Below are 20,297 nucleotides of genomic sequence, written 5' to 3' on the forward strand. Positions count from 1 at the left end.
CTGGTGGTTGGTTCTTGGTGGGTGCAGTGGTGCTGGCTCCCCAAAAATGCCAGTTTTGTGCAGAGGTAACGCAGCCTGGTCAGCTAGAGGCCGCTTCTCTGGTCAGCCCACGAATATAAAGACCAAAGTGCATAAATTGAGAGGAGAATATAAGTTGCACTTTCAAGGGTTCCTGAAGGCAGGGGTGCCTTTGCGTCTTGAGAGCTTAGCTCTGGGCCGTGTCGGGTGTGCATGTTGGGTGAACAATTCTACGGTATTTCTGATGCGTTCGCTGCTTTTGTTTTCCTCCCTCTTGATGCTCTTCGGGAAAACGTGTATCCTTATTCTAAGGAGATTGATTCCTAGGAATTATCCAGAAGAAATACAATATTTGTTTGGTGCAATGAGTGGTGCTGTCTGACTAATACACGGCAAATTTGATTTGCTGAGGTTTGGAGAGATGTGTTAGATTTCAAAAATGTGTTGGTTCTGTGTGTGGGCTAGCAAGGATGTTGTTCTCTGTTATTGATGTGCTGATGTCCAAACCCGGTTCACCAACAAAAGCCTGTTCTGAGGAGACAGCACAAAATCCATAAAGAAAACACTTGGGGTCCCTGAGTCAGCTCTGAGTCAGCTGGCATCTTCTACGAATCAATACGCCTCATTTCCTCATTAATAAGCTTTAAAAGTTCTTCTTACTCTGGTTGATTTAATCATAGAAACAAAGAATATATTTGAAAATGGCAGGCAGTTAACCAAATCCAACCTAAAGTAGGGGAGGGGTCCATCTGAGAATCCATTTAGTATTATCTATATTTTGCAATATACGTGGTAGCGATCACGTAACATGAGCGAGAGAGATCGTCCCAGATACGCCTTTAGTGTTGAACGGAATACATTTCAGATGGAACACAGGGGTTTCGTGTAATTTTTACCTTGGCCTTTTTTTCAATGCGTTTTCCTAAATATTTTTTGAGATTGGATATGCCACTTATTCACAGGTTGTTTCTACCAGCTCACCGCAGTTTCCCGAGGCTGTGGGGTGGATGCTGGGCAGTGTGTCACAGTGGCACCGAGTCGTCACAGTCGCGCTTTTCGTTGGCATCCGGTCACTGCGTACTTTCCCCACCCACCCTCTCCAACCTGCTGAGATACGTATAAAGAACCACAGCGAATCAGAGTTCCCTTCTAAGCTTTTGCGGGGGCGTTCCTCTTGCTTCCCTGTGTATCTGGATAAGTTGTCTCTAGGGTAGAAAATTCAAAACCACTCCCAGCCCCAACGTGTGTTCCTGATACTGACCGCCCAGAGTCAGTGTCGGTGCGTCCCTGCAGGACCCTCCAGCACCTCGGGCTTTCTTCTGTGCTGCCCGAGCATCACTGTGAAAACAATTTAAAAGCGATTGGTGTGCACATCTGCTTACAAGTCGGCGACAAGTTCACGAACTCTTAGAAAGCCTAGTCATACGATGAGCATAATTATTATGCGTCTGGTTGGGCTGTCAATAAAAAAGGCCAATAAAAGAAGTAATGCTGAAAATTTAGAAGTAACGGAAAAGTAATATTTTAAAATTATACTCATCCTATAGAGTGGTTGCTTTGAATGTTAATTCAGGAAATTCGTCGTTTGCAGCAGGTGTTTTAATGGCCTACCGTGCTGGGAGCGCACCACGCTGTCTTTCTGCCACCGCTGTCCTCGGACCTGCAGGTGGGACTCCGGGTCCTGTGGCGTGATGGGCAGGGCGTAACGCGCGCCCTGAGCTCGCCGTCCGCGCTGTTGCAGCTACAAGTTCTAGCCACCTTTTCCTCTTCTTTTCTTCTTTGTCCTTTTTTTTTTTTTCATTTTCTTTGCAGAAGGCCATCCACTGAACTGTCACAGCACTCGCATGATGCAGGACGCGGAGAAGGACGACAACAATAACGACGAGTACGACAACTACGACGAGCTGGTGGCCAAGTCCCTGCTGAACCTGGGCAAGATCGCCGAGGACGCGGCGTACCGCGCGCGCACCGAGTCGGAGATGAACAGCAACACGTCTCACAGCCTGGAGGACGACAGCGACAAGAACGAGACGCCCGGCCGGAAGGGCGAGCTCAGCCTGGACCTGGACAGCGACGTGGTCAGGGAGACGGTGGACTCGCTGAAGCTGCTGGCCCAGGGCCACGGCGCGGTGCTGGGCGACCACACGGGCGACCGCGGCTACGCCGACGCGCTGGCGCCGCCCGACGGCAGGAGCCTGACCTACGGGGCGCTGGGCAAGGCCGCCAACAACGGGCTGGCGGAGAAGCTGGTGGAGGAGAGCGACGAGGAGGTGTGTCTGAGCAGCCTGGAGTGCCTGCGCAACCAGTGCTTCGACCTGGCGCGCAAGCTGAGCGAGAGCAGCCCCCAGGAGCGGCCCCCGCAGCCCGGCGCCGGCCCGCGCCCGCACGGCCGCCAGGACGACGACTTCCCGGGGAGGACGCCCGACCGCAGCTACTCGGACATGATGAACCTGATGAGGCTGGAGGAGCAGCTGAGCCCCAGACCCAGAACTTTCTCCAGCTGCGTCCAGGAGGATGGGTACCGCGAGCGGGAGGACGACGCCGCCTCCGTGAACTCGGACAGGTCGGAGGAGGGCTTCGACATGACCAAGGGCAACCTGACCCTCCTGGAGAAAGCCATCGCCCTGGAAACCGAGCGGGCCAAGGCCATGAGGGAGAAGATGGCGGTGGAGGCGGGAAGGAGGGACAGTCTGAGGTCCTATGAGGACCAGTCACCGCGACCGCTCCCCGGGGAGGAGAGGAAGCCTAAGGCCGGTGACAGCCATGTCAAAAAGCCATACTATGGTAAAGGTAATATTTCTACCTAACGTAAGTTGCCTCACGAAAGCGTGCGCTAGAGTAAAACCTGTCAGGTGTAGGCTACGATTCAAGGGCACGTCCCACTCCATTACATCACGAACGCAGGTTTCTTAGGGTTGATTCCAGAGTTATATTTTGTGATTACGTCTCTGAAGAGCAAAGGAAGTATCTGTCTGAGAAATACACAAAGCAGCTGGATAACATGACGTTTCGATGGAAAATGCATGCCTTGGAAAGACAGGGTCAGAGCCCAAGCCCATCACGTGATAGAAAATATTAGGGTGAGCCTGTGTTCTTACAGATGAACCGCAATCCGTGTGGAGTGGCGGGGGTTTAGGTGACAAAAAGCCCATCAGGGATGAAGCACGTATTTGGTAAATTGCATTGAGTAGGTGGCATCATGATTTATAAAACGATCATCAAATGGCAGTTACTGATGAAACCTCCCCCGTAGAAAACACCCCCGACAGAAATTGAACAGTAACAGGATGACTGATAGCGTAAGACAAGGGCGGTGACTGCACGTTCATTATCTTAAGGTAGTAAGGAATGGGAGCCGTTTGCTACGCATGGCCTGGTGTGTCCCAGGCTCAGATCAATAGCCATCCCTTTAGTATATTCACCCCCTCACTGTTCCATTCCATCGTGGAAACAGTTATGGTGCTTGCTTTATTGGGAGACACTCAAAACCATCCACTGTGATAGTTCCATCCAGGTTTCCACCTGTGAATTTTGTGAGCACGTGTTTGCATAGATCTGTAAATTCAACCATATCCATACAGAGTCACTACACCTAATAGGTATATTTCCACCCTGAATGATTGACTTCATGCTTCCAGTAACAGCTGCGTCCACTTTCAATATGAGGCAGATGATAATTTGACCTCGTGTAGGACCTTGTGAATATTTCAATTACAAGACTCTCAGAACCAAGTGAGAAGCAACTTCAAGGGTGAAATTGGTGATTCCCTAAATTCTTCCATATTAGTACCAAGAAGTTTTTCTGTTTTGTGTGTTGTCCCATTTCTGATGAATATTGAGTTTCCTTAGAATGAGGTTCAAGAATTTGGTTTGAAAATCCGTTGCTACGGAAACATCAAAGGATCAGAACCTCCTTTTTCTGCAGCTACACAGGTGTGTATTCTCCTCTCCATGTGTGCACGTACCTCCAGGGGCACATTGGGCTTCGCTTTAACCAAACCCCAGTTGGAGATGAACCTTAGCCAGAGGCCAGTCGGGTTCTGGATGTGGCCGGTGCTTGGGTGCTGACCATCGTTTCAGTAAAGCAGGTGCAGGCCAGACCCTGTGAGGCTTAGGATATGAGGAAGCGTCCTCTCTTAAAGGCCACGGAGTGAGGCATCAAGCTTGCTTTGGGTGCTTGCCAAGACCAGGAGACGCAGCTTGTGTGTCTATAACTAGAGCACAATCTCTTAGAAATCTTTAGTTGGATATTTGAGACTCACATAGGAACTAGACACTTTTAGGAAGAAATAGTGTCCTTTCTCATGGGCTGGCTCAGGTGGACAAATGTGGCAGCTTTCTGTTTGGGATTCTGCAGAGTGCATTTCAGGACTGAGTCTGGGCATTGAGAAAGCAGCGCTATACTTACTGAGGAAACACGCGGGCTCATGCGGACCCGATGTTGCCGTGCCTTCTTTGGTTTCTGTGGTTCCTTTCAACCCAGCAGCTTGCTGTAGATTTTGATTCATTTTGTTTTGTTATTCTTGTTATTTTCTTTTATTCTGTTTTTGGCAAGAAGTGGAATTCAAATCACTTGCTTCCCCTAAATAAATGGGGACAGGATGGGAACAAACAGTAAAACCCCAAAACCAGGATGTGCTTTTTTCCCCCGAAATGGGGGAAGGGTTGGGGATTTGGACTTTGCAAATGAGCTGGAAAGCACTGATTTCTGCCTCTCCCCAGTTTTTCCGGATCTTCCTCCTCTGATCAAAGCGAATCGCCGTTTCTTATCAGTGTTTTCCACATCACTTCCAAATTTCGTTTGAAGACGTCCGTAGTTATATTCAAAACCAAATAAATAAAGCCAAGCAAGGACACCAAAATGGGGCAAAGAGATGAATGCCCTCCTTATTAAAAAAAAAAAAAAAAAAAGCTATGTGCTCTCTTACCAACACGGACACATAGCACGTCACCAATCTATTGTCAGCTTCTCTGCTATTTTATTAAACATGGAGAGAACACTCACACCAATTCTCATTCATACACAATCTTCTCAAAATGATTTAAATTATAAATGAGTAACCTTTCCAAGAGCTTGAGCTGAAAGAAAAGAAGTTCATCCCAGGGACTTCCCTGGCGGTCCAGTGGTTAAGACTCTGAGCTTCCAGTGCAGGGGGTGCAGGTTCAATCCCTGGTCGGGGAACAAAGATCCCACATGCTGCATGGAGCGGCCAAAAGATATTAAAAAAAAAAAAAAAACAAGGCCATCACAAAACGTCCTCTGTCTTTCTTCTCCTCAAGCAGCTGCCGGAAAGGGAGGAAAGGTGCAGCCTAAACACAGCACACAGATTTTTCTAGACATTGTTGCAGGGTTTTTGGTTGAATCGTTGGCCTGTTTGCTTGCTTGGTTGTTTTGCGTTTGTTCAAAGATTTGCTTTCAAGATGAACTGGGATTGCAAGAAGGGAGAAAGCAAGGGGAGGTGAGGGTATTGGTGAAGGCAGAGGAGACCCACCTCCACCAGGACGCAGGCATCGAGAGGAGAGTACACGCTTGGTGTTTCCAAAACTGCAGTAGACGAAGCCACACGGTGTTTGCACAAATCTGCACTTAACTTCAGAACACTTTTGAAATCGTGAAATAATATAATTTGTTAGGAAACTGTAAACATACTCGTGAAAAAGAGTCACTTAATGATTACTAGTAGTTATAATTCAGTTTTATCCTTTAAAAGTCCTTTATATCTAGTCTATAGTTTTACATTATATCTCTAGTTTATGATCTTAAATAATATTTTCCTTGAAACTGTTACTGCGCACTTACTATTTTATATTTGCATTCATTCAGTTGTACCACTATTATTATGAAATTACTCAAAAGGCAATAAAATGCTGAGCTTTTTGGTTGCACATGTAAGAGAAGCTCCAATAAGATATTTAGAAATGAAGTCACAACAGCATAGGTTCAGATTTGTCTTCAGAGATGATTATCTATAAATAATGGTAGGAAGCAGCCGACTGTTATCTCTAGGACACTACCCTCAACGCCATCACTGGTTTAAGAGATTCCAGGACCTTAAAGACACATTTCAGAGAATAGAATGTTAGCTAAAAATAAAAGGAGGGATTTTTATATAAACATAAAAGTCTTTATATATTCCTGTGAGTCCTTTGTCTGTTTCAAGTTCACATGAATGACTTGAGAAAAAAGCCCATAAAAGTTCCAAATTTTTTAAACCAATCTTTTTTCTTGATATAAAATGAATTCTTTGCCAAAAGGAAAACATCGATTTTCCAGTGATCATGATTGGCCTGATTAATGAGATATCACTATAAAAATATTAAAGCCTTAAAGAAATTTTAGCTATAACATCCCTGGGCCAAACTCCCAGTAACCACCCTCTATCGATCATCTGTGCACCTGGTTTTGAAAACTGGCTCAAAAATAGTGTTTCACACACTCACGTGACTCTTTGGTCTGGGTTTTTGGAGTTATTTTCTGCACATTTATGAACTGTGGTCAGTTCTGGATGTAGAAGTAATTTTGTTAGCAATGTCATTGCATTTCTGGCATCTGCCATTCGAGTTTTGACCAAATGTCTGCTCTGCTCCTCCCCGACGGGTGCTGCAGAGCCCATGGCCTGCCTAGAAACGTCACCTCTTAGTTTTGTGCATGCACGCACAGTTGTCAGAGCCTGCCTCGGGTTCCAAGTACAGACGAGGAGATCAAAACAAATGATTGCTCCAGCAGCTTCTGAAACATCTTTGATTGCCCATCATCTCTGTCAGGTGGGATTTCCACCATTTCGGTCATTTGCTTGCAGTGCCTTCTGAGAGTTCAGCTGGTCTTGAGAAAAGCGCTGAATTGGCGTGCTAAGGACATTGTTGCAGGAGAAGTCTCAGCACCGGTAAAACTGTGCAACTAGTAGCACATGCAATCAGAGCGCTCAGTAAGAAAGAAGCTCTGCTCAGGAGCGCTTAAGTGGCGTTATGTTTCCTGGTTGGATGTAACAAAGCGGTTGCTGAAGGATCACGGAAACGTTTTGTTCTCTGAGAAGGTCACTGTCTCATCATTATTTATGTTGATTTCTTTGAGCAACGGCTTATCATGTAACACACGGGGAACAATTAATCAAGCGTTCAGGTAGGGAGAGCGTTTCTTTTCTTTAGTATCAAAAGTAAAATATTTTATGATTCCTGATTACACCGTTTAAGGTTAAAAAATCACCCCAAACCAAAGAACTACCCACGGATGTCACAGTCTGTCCCTGACACCTGCTTTGTTTCTTTATTGATCAAGGTCTCTTCGGTTGTTAAATAATCACATTTGTCTTCAGCTGGTAAAAATTTCATTCTATTGACACCTGTTGTCGCTTTTAGATCCCTCGAGAGCAGAAAAGAAAGAGAGCAAGTGCCCCACCCCCGGGTGCGATGGAACGGGCCACGTAACCGGGCTTTATCCGCATCACCGCAGTCTGTCCGGATGCCCGCACAAAGATAGGGTCCCTCCAGAAAGTAAGTCCATGTTTCGCCAGCGCCCTGGAGCGCGCACACCTGTGACTCGTTTCTGCATCCTCCTCGCCTCTGTCATTTCCATCTCTGGTCAGTGCAACCTGACTTAGGTGTCCCCTCCTTGTCCGGGCGGGCAGCTCAGCCAGGACCAGGGCTCTACCCCGCCCCGCAGCGTCCAGCATTTCCTCGGCGTGGTCCCCGTAGACCTGCCCCGGGACCCGGGCTCACCATCCGGTGTTGCCTTCTGCAGCTTGGCCCCCGTGCAGCTGGCCGGGGCTCTGCTCCTTACTTCATTTCCAACTTGCTCTGTGACCCCCCAAGCCAGTCACTTCTCTCCTTTTCTCCTCACAAATTGTAGAACTGAATTTAGGCAGTCTCTGAGCCATCCATCCAGCACTGCACGGCTATGAATCCCTAAGGAAAATGGCCTCGAGACGTCTTTTTCCCACTTATCTGAACTTCTCCATTTCCGTGGACCAGTACTTACGTGTTACTGCATTTTACTTGTAAAATCTATTTCATGTTGTCCCGACATTTCTACACAATAAAATCTTAAGTAAGAGGGTTTAACTTGGGTGGGTTTGGATCTTACACATCCATTTTAATTAGTTAAGTTCTGAGAATATGCCCTTGACCTATGAAGACAACTAAATTTCTTTTAGAACTGAAATGATGTGCCCTTTTTTTGTTTATCTTTCTCTCGGCATATAAAGTATGCCAACTATTTAGGTAGAGTTAGGATTGATGGCTCAGAAAAAAGGCACATTTTCAGTAATGGCTGTGTGTCAGATCCTGACTTCAAGTCTAAGGTGGTAGGCATTTTCCTCATTCCGGGAGACTCGGTTTCTACGGGGGGAAATGTCATAGCTCGGCTTGTTTGTGACAGTGACCAGCTGAGTGGTGATTTTGCTTCCCCATCACAATGGCCAGCTTCGGAAGTACAGAGAAAAGTTTGTAGCTTAGAAAACAGGTTTAGCAGAGGGTTTTCAGGTGACATATTTGTAGAAGTTATTGTGGCTCCAGCTTTGCAAGTGGCCCCTGGCAACAATAAAGCCATGTGTCTCAGACCCGTCTTGCAGGCAAAGGCGCAGCGTTGCGGCCGCAGCGGATTGGAGAGGGGCCACGCCCGTGTGTTACATGAGCAGGGGCAGCTTGCTTCACCCACAGCAGCTTCTGCCCCAGCACCCCTGCGGTCGGGCACCCCGCTGGCTGGCACCCATCTAACCCCAATAAACCCTGCAGGGGGTATTGGCCCTGTTGTCAGATGAGGGACATGAAGGCCAGATGGTCACCGCCTCTCCCGGGAACCAGCACAGCACCCAGCGCCCTGAAGATGCTCAGAGCTTTCCGAGCTGGTCTGAGCCGAGAACTGAGCTCAGACCTAAACCCGCCTCTGTCCCAACCCTGAGCTCATCTGTCTCCACGGAGACCTGGGTTTGACGTCTCCAGTTCAGTCTTAACAAGCTGTGTGTCGCGGGGCAGGTGACACGCTCTGTACTTCTTGTCCTCATCTACAAAGAAGGCATTAGGACCAAGCTCTAATGTTTGAAGAAGAAAGAGCTTCTTTGTGCACTTTTTCTTTGAGACATCAAAGTAGAGCATCAGTTCCTTCTCATGGCTGAACAATCCTCCTGACTCCATATTTTCACAAGAAACGTCTAAATGCAGTCACACGAGGCCCGTGTCCCGACCAGCTGCACCCCGAACCTGCTCACACAGCCCCGGTCAGATCACACCTCGCCTGGCCTTTGCTCACATGCTGTGGGTACTCAGCTCTGACACCAGTGTTACAAACACCTCCCAGAGCATCCACAGAAAATCGTTTCTAAAGATTTACTCATATGCAATTTTTTTATAGTACCATAAAAATGTAGAAGAATTAAAGGACTCCGTAGAAGATATGTCTCTCTTTTTCTACTTTTTATTTTTTAGCTTTTTCTGGGCTAGTGTCCCCCACTCACATTCTGTCCACTTGAATTCCACAAAGTAGCCTGCACCCTGTTTGAAACACACCGTGTTAGATACACAGAGGACACACCATGGATGAGACACAGCTCTGGCCTCCCCCCGGAACTCCCGACCCAGCCGAGGAGGGGGCGTGAGACAGCGTGACCGAGCTCCAGCCCCCTGCTGTGGGCATCAGGGACCGTGGCCTCCCGCAGACTTCACTGGGGCGATGCTTGCGCCGGTCCTGCGTGAGAGAGAAAACCCATGGCATTTTCTAAAAGCCGTCGTAACGGTCCACGCGGGAGACCAGGGCAGAAAGGAGGCAGTGGCAGAGGGACAGACTCAAGGAACACTCCAGAGACAGGCTGGCAGGACAGGCCATGAGAAGGAGAAAGGGAGGGAGACTGAGAAGACATCTAGGAGTCTCCCTGGTCCATGGCAAGGGCGTTAAACAGGTCATCAAGCCAGGGCCACGTCTAACAGGGGAACGAACGCTTGGATTTTTCCAACTGAAGCTGGAAGTTGTGTGTGACATTCCTGCAGGGTGCTGGAGGGCCAGCCTGGACGCCTGGAGAAGGCCAGGCACACAGGTGGCCCTGTCTGTCCTCCGCAGCATTAGTAGAAACGGGATGAAACTGCCTAGAGAGGAGACCTCGACGGAGGCTGAACGGCAGCCCAGATTGGGGGAGGCGCAGAGGGCGGCGTGTTTGCTGGGAAACGCTGGCAGCTGACACCCGAGAGAGAGAGGCGTGAGCCGCAGAGGAAGCTGGAAGCGTGTAGGCACAGAGCAGCGCAGATCCCGTCCCAGGGCCGGCCTGGGTGAGGACCGAGTGGGAGTCGGCAGGATGGGGCGGTCCACGCCGCAGGCGAGCACGGAAGGCGCGTGCCCTCCCCAGGGGAGCCTTAATAGTTGAAGAGTTTAGCATAAAAGGAAAGGAACGATGTATGTTAATTTGAGGGGAGGGTCGTGTGATGTGATAAGAAGATGATAGGGCATCAGGAAAGGATGGGGAAGGAAGGGTCATTCCCTGAAGGAAGAGGAGGAGGGTGGGCAGGTCAGAGCGCAGACTGGGGAGGGGAGGAAGGGTCCCCCGGAGAGGAGACCCCAAAGCCCGCTCCAGCCGGGTCCCAGCACAGAGCGAGCCCCAGATCAGCTCTCCACAGGTGGAGCACCGACCGCCTGCACGGACGATGCAGCTGTGACAGCTGAAAAGATGAAACCAAAATGGACCTGGCCAGGGCTGAGGAGAGCAGGTGTAAGGGCCACATGGGGAGGACATAGGAGGGGGATTTCAGGGGGAAGAGGGAGGTTGTTCTGGAGATGAGAGAAACTGTAAGAAATAACAATTACGTAACGAGCTCAGGCAGATCGTGGTCACCTGGTGCCAGGTGACGCTCGCCGCAGGGAAGGTCCAGCAGCCTCGCTGCAGCTTGTGCTGTGGAGCTCGGAGACCGCTGGGCTGGGGCCCGTGTTGGGGGTCGGCTCTCTCGACCCGGCAGCACTGCTCACCCCCCAGCCGCCCCCACAGTCCAGGGCAGCGAGTGGTCACTGAGGACCAGAAAGGGAAAGACGACAGGAGACAGTCCAGGCCCATGACCATGGCGGGGAAATTGGAATGCGGTCTCCGGGCAGCGGGCAGTAGCTTTCCTGCCCTACGGACCATGCCCTCCGTCTCCCACCCGGTCTTACATGGGGGCCCGCAGAGCACTTCCTCCCTCCCTCCCTCATAGAATAAATAAGAAGGTACCCAGTTCCTAGGTGGAAAGTCATCATCTAATTATCTTCATCTAAAAATCAGGTTTGGGCTGTCTGTTTGCCCATGACCACCACACCTTCCTAATACTGCGTGCTTCCAAAGCAGAGGCATGTTTTTAAAACCACCGACCGACGTGCTGTTACATGGCTAATCGCTGCTCCGTGCTTACGGCTGGGAGTTCCGCGGGGAGGCCCTTGCTTTCCTGGCCCACTGGGGACAGTTCCGTGCTCCCGCACCCCGAGTCCACAGCTCCCGCCCAGCGCACCCCGCTTTGCATGCCAGAGTCAGGTGGAGACAACCTTCTTTTTCTTCCTCCATGTGTTTCCCTGCCCATGCCCATCACAGACGTGTGTAGGACTGTCTGTTGTGAACTAACCCAGCCTTTGTTAAAATGATTGCATATTCTTGTGTTGGGACCATTTCCGTGTTTTAACGCTGGGCTGTTTTCTCTGCCTCTCCTTGTCAAGTTCTTGCCATGCATGAAAATGTTCTCAAGTGTCCTACTCCGGGCTGCACAGGGCGAGGGCATGTAAATAGCAACAGGAACTCGCACAGAAGGTAAGCAGAGCTCCTGCGTTCTGGGCTGCAGGGGGGCAGATCCCCGGCAGCTGTGTTCCCGCGCCCTCCGGAGGGGCGCGGCCCCTGCACGACCTGCCCCAGGGGAGAGGAGACCTGGGGACTTCTCTCAGGGAGCCAGGGACAGGGGAGAGCCGAGCTGAGCCGGCCCGGGGCGCGCGGCGAAGCCCAACGCTTAGACCCCTCGTTTGCAGACTGCAATTTCTCAGCAGTCTCCCCCCACCTTGCTGTGATGGGGTGACAGTCCCCCGGCAGGTGTCCTCCTTGAGGTCAGATCCCAGGTGGAACCACAACGGTCTGCAGCGACTCCAAGGAAGGCAGTAAAAGCTCCGTTACCTTCCAGGGGTCGAGGGGGCCCTTCCTGTCTGCCTCAGACTGGTCGGCGACTAGAGACCATGAGGCTGAGCCGTGTGTGACCCCAGCCGGCCGCCCCCGTGATCCCCGCTGAAACACTGGTCATCAGCGTGGGCGTCACCAAAGTGCTGGCAGGGGTGCAAAGGTGCTGGTGGGAGAACACACCGCAGGAAAGGGGGCTAAGGAGGCAGACCCTTCCTTCCTGGGCTATGGCTGCAATTACACATGCTCGGAGTCACACTTTTGCTCTGGACAAATTCCAGTTCCCTTTTCCTATCTTGTTCTGACTTTCGCTAAGTTACTTCTAAGACTCAGTTCCTATCAGTTCCTTTTTTTTTCCAGTGGCCTGAAAGTAATTCTGTCAAATTTTTCTTTAACTGCCTATAGCTTCTGCTTCACAAAGTCGCATAAAAGTATATCTAAACAGAGGAAACTGTTACAAGTTTCACTGTAATTTTTGCTTCTCCGGTAAATTTGGTTACTTGTGTTAAGTTTATAATGAATGGGGTCGCCAACCTGTGCTCTTCAGAGGCGCTCCTGGGCGTCCCCTGGAGAAGGGGGACATGGTGGTGGGTTGGCAAGGCTCCTCCTGAGCCCTGTTCACGGGATTTACAGCATCAGCTTGTCCATCATACGTCCGCAGGATCGCACGGCTTCCAGACGCCGTGTGTATGTGGATTAAGCCCCTGAAGTGTGTGCAGAGACACATACAGATACACAAACAGCAGACACCAGGGTTTCATGAAGAATCAGCTTAAACACCAAAGAGCACATCTGTTGTCTCTTCCCGTAAATATTTAGTGACAGAAGGCATTTTCCTGCAGCCTCGAGATTATTCTGCTTTCCCCCTCCCTTCTGTGTCTCTTCCTGGGGAGGATGTAGACTGGCTGGTCACGCTGCACCCCCCGTGCTGTGGTCAGCAGCTGCCAGAGAGCCCTGTTTTCAGGCGTTTGAGAAACCCATCCTACCCAAGCGGTTAATTCCTCAGCTCCAGAAACCGCAAGCGTCCCAGACGGCAGCGGTGTCTAAAATCTCATGTTCCCTTTAACGATACAGCCTTTGTGTTGCTGTCATTGGAAAGGACCGCGCGTCCTGCACACACGGCGCGGCCGTCGGCATGGTCTGCCGGAGGCCAGGGGCAAACACCGTGATGTCCCCACAGGCTTGGGAGCCTGGTGCCGCCCAAGGCAGAGGAGGGGGGAGGCGATGGGGGTGCTGTCGGAGTGCCTCGGAGGAGACACTCAGATCCCTCCTGTCATTGCAGCCTCTCCGGATGCCCTATTGCCGCAGCGGAGAAACTGGCAAAGGCCCAAGAAAAGCACCAGAGCTGTGACGTGTCCAAGTCCAACCAGGCCTCGGACCGAGTGCTAAGGTACCAGACCCACATTCGGGATCCGTCCACGGCCGTCCCCAGGGGCCAGGCGCCCTTGCTCCGTGAGGGGTGGCCGTCCTCAGTGGGAGTGGAGGGGAGCCGGTGCAGCTACAAGACCTCGCCGGGGTCACGACCCTCACCTGCGGCTCCATCCTGGGGCTGTGCGGGGGCAGGGCTCGTCACCCCCGGGTCTCCCTGACCCCATGTGACCGTTCGCACGAGAGAAGCAGACAGAGCTGTGTCTGGCTTTCTTTCTGGCCCTGACGCTTCACGATTCTGTAAAGGCTGGCTGAAAGGGAGGCTTAGAGAGTTCATGAGGTGCCCCCAGTCGTTTTACCTCGGTTTGGAGGCGAGGGCTCCAACCTGCGGGGGTGGGCTTCGTGTTCTCGAGGACGTCGGGGTAACAGCATCCCCCCCCCCCCGCGCCCAGGGAAGCCTCGTCCTCAGGTGCTCCCGGCAGGCGGGTGGGATGGTGCCATTATCCCCCCTTGACGAGCGAGGAAGCCAGGCGCAGAGGGGTGAGAGGCCCTCCCGGAAACCACTCGGTCACAGGTGGCGAAGACGGGGAGGCCGCAGGCGTTACCTGCTCGCCCCCCCTGGACAGTTAGGATGGTTTTCAGGAGCGCAGGTGGAGGCGGAACCCCCTCTTCCCTCAGCGCTCATTTCTGCGTGTTCCCTTCAAGCCCTCATCCACGTGCAAACTGTGACCACCTCCGTGTATCCTGCCTGTTTAGTCAGTGTCACACCAGCAGCTTGCTCGTCTGTGTAATCGTACCTGTCATCCTCATAGCTGCTGGTACCCACTGGGGGAGGCGCCACCTGTGCTGGGCCTGGGCTCTGGCCCTGAGGCACTTAGTGTGATTCCAACTTTACTGTTAAAAGGAGAGCAGTAAACACACACACACACACACGCACACGCACAACTTTGCTTCTGGTAAATTATTTCTTTGGGATAAATCACTTGGAAGAAACCACTAGGCAAACGATACAAACACTTCTTTGGTTTTTTCCTGTATTATTTCCCATCTTTCTGAAAGGAATTTACCACTGTCATTAAACTCCTTTTTATCTCACAACAGAAAAGTTAAAATCTTTATAGAAAATGAGAAATATTTCTCTAGACAAAAATAAGAAAATAAAAACCATCTATGATCCTACCATTCAGAGGTAAACCCTCAATCAAGTCTGGGGCGCGTTCCCCTAGCTATTTTTATGCGTGGGCGTTGCCGACCTAACCTGCCCCCAGGGTGCCTGTAACTCACTCATCTTACAGGTGCGCTGACACCAAATACATGACAGGCCCTCCCTGAGGGCCCCCTCAGCCCACTCTTGGTTACTGGGAGCATGACAACCTCCCCCCAGGCCCCCGGGCTGTGTGCATTTGAGAAGGAATAGTTATTAACCAAAGGAAAGTTTGAGCAAAGGGAGAGAGAGTTGAGGCTGAGGACTTCTGTTAATTTCCCTCCCCCACTGGGGCCAGACCCCCGAGAGCTGCAAAGATCCCCGTGCCCACATCCTTCTGATGTGGGGTGGCCGCGAAGTGACTAATGCCTGTCCTGGGATCCGTATCAAGCTTACTTTCCACTGAGGAGCTCCGTTGGCCGCTTGACACAGACAAGATACGTCTGAAATGGCAAACATCACCTTGTTCAGACAGAGCCTCCGCTCTGATCCCGAGCCTGTACTTCACAGCCTGGGACCCTTTCTTCATGTCATACAGTGGGAAACCTTCTGTCAAGTGACAACAGAACAGAAGATCGTGGGCCAAGACTTGTGCAGCTGCAAACAGTTTTCTTCCCGAGCCTCTGGCTGCGTGGTGGGGAAGCAGCGTGGGGACAGGCCCGGAGGGAAAGAAGGACCCCTCCCACCGCAGGGGGGGCGTGGGGCTCGGCTCTGCAGACCTCCGAGGGCTCAGCTCAGGCACTGACGTCCCGGCCGTGAGCCAGGTCTGGAGGACCTGGTGTCCATCCCCGTCACCCTCACATTCCCCGGGATGTCTCCGCGCAGGGGACGCTCATTCAAGGCGGGAAGACAGGAAGACAGGAAGGCAGGAAGAAAAAAATAATTTCAACCAACTGTTCAATTACTTAAGATTTTAAGAGTCTTTAGGCAGATTGTCTAACAGGAAGCCGAGACTTAGGTGAGGGCTACGGGCCTGCCCAAGGCCGCACCCGCTCTGCCGCCTCCCAGCTCCCCGCCTCCATCACCTGCTCCGTTTTGTCACCAAGTGTCCCTTCCCGATGCCTCTGCTCCAGCGCACCCTCCATTGGAGATGGTCCCAAGCTCCTGAAGGCTCAGGGGTCATGCCTTCCCCGGTCCAAGTCCTTTGGCCTTGCCTGCTGGACAAATGGACAGAGTCCCAATCTGGTCCCACCCAGCCTGTCTCCTGCTGTTCCCCCAGAGATGTTCCCCATTGTTCGACTTTCCTGGCGTGTTTCCTACACCACCCTGGATCTTAACCTTGACAAACGCCACCTTCTCCCTTGAAACTGAACGGAATCTCACAGCCGGGAGTGTCCTCCATTCCCCAGGATTCTCAGAAGCTCGGGCTCCTAAAACAAGATCACATTCCAGGTGACCTCTGAAGGCAAGGCCTACAGCTTCATTCATTTATGACCCCCCCCACCCCGCCCATTGCCTGGCAAAATGCCTCAAATAATAGACGTTTAACTAATCGTTACATCATTTGGTTGATTTGAGAAGAAGTAAATAGGCTAAATTAATGAAATCAAAGAAAATGGGTTGGTAACTTGATAAAGTTATTAATGTAAGGGGAAGTTTTAGGTAAAAACTCTAAAGGAATCTCTGCACTACTTTCTGTAAATCTAAAATTATTTCAAAAAAAGTTAAAATATTCTGCCTACGAGATAGATAGATGGACACACAGAAGAAATAAGATAGGCTATTAATGCATATGTAATTGAGAGTTCTTCCATTTAAATATTTTATTCCAAAGTATAGAGAAATGAATGACTACCAGGTAACAATATTGAGAGGGCATGTTAATATTTGTCAAAATACATCACTACGTGTTCCGTTTTATTGTCCAGCAGGATATGTTTTTATCTAGCTTCATCTCCACGTCCTTAAGAGTATTTCTTTCATTTCCTCGTATTTTGTTAAGGGAGTTTCTTATTAGCTTCTCTTCACCGTGTGTAATGCTTACTCTCTGCAACCCCTGCCAAAGAAAACGCACGGATGTGAGATTCTTTCCCACGTTCACATCTCATATCTTCATCGTACCTCTCCAGACTCTGAAAAGAAAAAGAAAAAAGGGCAAAAGGTTAAGTATTTCATTTTCTGTTCTTTTTATTTCTGAAGTTGGCATCTAGGCAGATAGCTGATTTGAGGTTATATCATTACAGCACACTTGGGTTCTTCTCAGGAAAATGGAATTGGGATTTTAGCGAGAGGTCTGGTTCCTAACACAGCTAAGCAACGAGGTGCTCTGATTTTAAGACCAGCCGTGTCTCATGCGCAGCCATGAGAAAGCCAGCTGTGCACTGTCTCTTTTTGCTTCCAGGCCCATGTGCTTCGTAAAGCAGCTCGAGATCCCTCACTACGGCTACAGAAACAGCGTCCCCACCACCACGCCTCGCTCCAACTTGGCCAAAGAGCTGGAGAAATATTCCAAGACCTCGTTTGAATACAACAGTTACGACAGCCATACTTATGGCAAGCGGGCCATAGCTCCCAAGGTGCAAACCAGGGATATATCCCCCAAAGGATATGATGGTAGGAGGTGCACCCTCTTATACATGAGAGTCACGCTTGCCGTTGATAATGTTGTTATTGTGTATATCCATTTCCTACAAACTGCTGGAGCATGGGGGTCACTCGATGGGCAGCAAGGAAAGCATGCCGGCAGCCTAGGCTGGTTCCTTCAGCCCCAGGTGTGGGAGAGCAGGCCCTGGGGGAGGGAGGGCGACTCCCTTCCCCCGTTATCCCCAGAGCAGAGCAACCGGCCGCTGGCAGGACGCAGGGGCAGACAGCCGTGGGCTCGTCTGCTTCATGCTGCTGCTGAGATGGTGTCCTCATCTTTACTAACTCCCTTGAATAGACGCCCCAACACAGACAAAACCAGGAGAGCCGGGGGTAGATGCCCAGGGCTCTTGGATTTCATGAGAAGCTCTGTGTTCCCTCCCTGTTCTCAAGCTGGGATGCACGTCGCATTCATCTGGGGAGACTTTTTAAATTCTCATGCCCAGGGCGGCACCCCAGACCAAGTAAATCAGACTCCCTGGAGGTATTCCCTGTGTGCAGCATTTTTAAAAAGTCAGCCAGTGATTGTAACATACAGCCAGGGGTGCACAACTCCCGCGGGTCCCACCGGCCTCCTTCCAGCGGGCTCGGACCCAGGTGTGGGCCCTGGGGAGCCCCCTGTCCTGGCTTTGTAACTTTGTCACTGGCCTCACTTGTAGCTGCCACTACGAAAATAGAACCCATGAAACAGATAAACACTGCGTGCTTCACGGGACAAGATCGTTTACTTTAACTCATGCATATGTGAACCCACTACTGGGGTGTAAACTCTAAACAGACTAGGTCTCATTTCCTCACAGAGCTAACTTGGTAAGTAGTTGAAGCACAGAGGGGAAGACTGCATTTCTGTGATTTTACTTATTTATCTAACCACGCTTCTACTTTAAATCCTAGGATATATGGACTTAGTTGGCAGATTTTACCAGTGGGGATGTGGGTTGTATGAGTTGGGTGATTCAGGAGTCTCATCTTGGTGTTCACCAGCAGAGGTGAGGAGAGAGGGTTTGAAAGATCTCGGAGCTGCTCTCTGAAAAAGATATTTAATTAAAATCACAACACTCAAAAAAAAAAAACAACATTTAAATTGAATGCTTGGGGAGTTCCAAAATCTTTTTACAATTCTACATTATTTTAGTCATTCTTTGCCTTAATAACAATTAATTTGTATGGTGAATGCAATGGAATATTTCTTTGATGTATCTCAGCTTGATTACCCTTGCATGCATCAATTCTAAATATATAGGAACAAGGATGGAAGTGGGAAAAGGGAGTGGCTTAGGGTATAACAGAAAATAATTTGGGTTTTTTGCAATAACAATTTGCCAATTTCAGGCTTTGTTATAACTTCATTAATTTGATTGCAAATGAGTGATCAGAAGAATTTGAATCCACATAATTAAGGATTGTGCTTGTAGGATTCCCAGTTCACTGACGTTTTGTAGTGATCTGATGGGCACTTTCGCCAGGTGTCATTGCTACATACATGTCTTGTTGCTGCTGTCCTGTGAGACCCGATTTCCTTCACCCCGTTGCTCTGGCTGGATCTGGGTGAAGTTGTGACCAGGAGGGCACGTGTCTGGTCCCAGTGCGCTTCCTCAGCTCTCCCATTTAGGAGCCATGTGGTATTAGATACATTAATCTTCCTGTGTGGTAGTTTCGTCAAGAGCAGAGGTAGCGATCGGTCCCTGCCTGCTGGCCGCGTGCGGCTGTTGCGAAGCTCAGCAGACAAGGCTAAAGAGGGGAACTCACGCGTGTTAGTATCACTGGCATCAATTCTCACCCCCCGGAAAAAACACCTGTTGTTGGAAATGGGCAGAGCCCTGCTCTTCAGGTGACCCACGAATAAACAAGAACACAGAACAGAAACTTCAATGCTAGATCTTCGAGAAACTAAGAAAAAGGGAAAGTCAGACTTTACGACAATCTACTGAGAAGAGAACAGACGACTCCATTCCTCTTCCACAAGATCCACAGTCAAAACAACAAGGGACGCGCCCACTAAGGATGAGATGGGTAGGCTTAGGTTTCTTGGGGGGTGTGAGCTGGGGAGAGCCATCCCTGTGCCCGGGTGACAGGCAGTGGACACCACAGAGTGACCAGTGTCTGCAGTCACCCCCCAGAGGGCTGTCCCCAAGGCTTGCCTCAGGTGCACAGTGAACTGGGCCATTGCTCCCAAAGAAAAACAGTGAAATGAGCCTCCTGTGGGGCAGGGGAGCATAACGCCTGGGAGCGAGGAGCAGGGCCTGGACGTGCACAGGGGGATAGAAAAGCAGGACCCTTGCCTCAGGCTCTGGGCGTCATCCCTCAGCTTCCGCCAACTGTGATCAAAAACACTCAGCAAACATTGATTTATCCACCTGCTTTCTTCCAGACACTCAATAGTTGCTGTCTGTCTCATCTACCTGTCTGTCTATCCACCTGTCTATAGATCTATCCCTCCATCCGTCCACCCGCCCACCTATCCATCCCTCCATCCATCCATCCACCATCCCTCCATCCATCCATCCACCATCCCTCCCTCCATCCCTCCATCCCTCCCTCCATCCCTCCATCCATCCATCTACCATCCCTCTCTCCATCCATCCACCACCCATTCCTCCATCCCTCCCTCCATCCATCCCTCCATCCATGGGCCCACCTATCTATCCATCATCCATCTATCCATCATCTCTCTCTTCTTTCTTTCTCTATAACAAGTTTCAAGGAAGAGATGATGGGTAAAGAGAAGACAGTGAAACACGTACTCAGGCACAGTGAAGCAAGGCGTCCATTCTGCCTGGAGGAATTAGCATGAGCTTTACCAAAGTGGCAAATTTTAAACTTGGTCATGAAGCTTGAGTGGAAATTACTAGAGGGCAGGAAACCCACAGGTGAGCGGGAGCTGCCAGCAGGCTGGTGAGGCTGAACTTTAGATGCACGAGAGGAGGGACAGGGGGACCCTGAGGCGGCGTGGAGACAGCTTCGGGTCGCCTGCCTCAGGGAGGAGGACACAGACACGTGGGCAGGAGGTGATGCCCAAGGGA

General features: G+C 50.5%; 1 protein-coding gene across 2 annotated transcripts in view; it reads left to right on the forward strand.

Annotated features, from left to right (window-relative positions):
• The window catches only part of MYT1L (myelin transcription factor 1 like), a 135,897-nt gene that overhangs the window by 38,365 nt on the left and 77,235 nt on the right, over positions 1-20,297 (forward strand). The window contains exons 5-10 of one of the 2 annotated variants that reach the window (XM_059943164.1): positions 1,831-2,808; positions 7,375-7,509; positions 11,678-11,768; positions 13,405-13,512; positions 17,036-17,247; positions 17,538-17,540. In XM_059943164.1, coding sequence (XP_059799147.1) covers positions 1,831-2,808; positions 7,375-7,509; positions 11,678-11,768; positions 13,405-13,512; positions 17,036-17,247; positions 17,538-17,540 — 1,527 coding nt within the window. The remainder of the gene's footprint in view (positions 1-1,830; positions 2,809-7,374; positions 7,510-11,677; positions 11,769-13,404; positions 13,513-17,035; positions 17,248-17,537; positions 17,541-20,297) is intronic. The other variant, XM_059943165.1, reaches the window with a different exon arrangement.

The sequence above is a fragment of the Balaenoptera ricei genome, chromosome 13, assembly GCF_028023285.1.
Source record: "Balaenoptera ricei isolate mBalRic1 chromosome 13, mBalRic1.hap2, whole genome shotgun sequence".
Taxonomy (NCBI): Eukaryota; Metazoa; Chordata; class Mammalia; order Artiodactyla; family Balaenopteridae; genus Balaenoptera; species Balaenoptera ricei.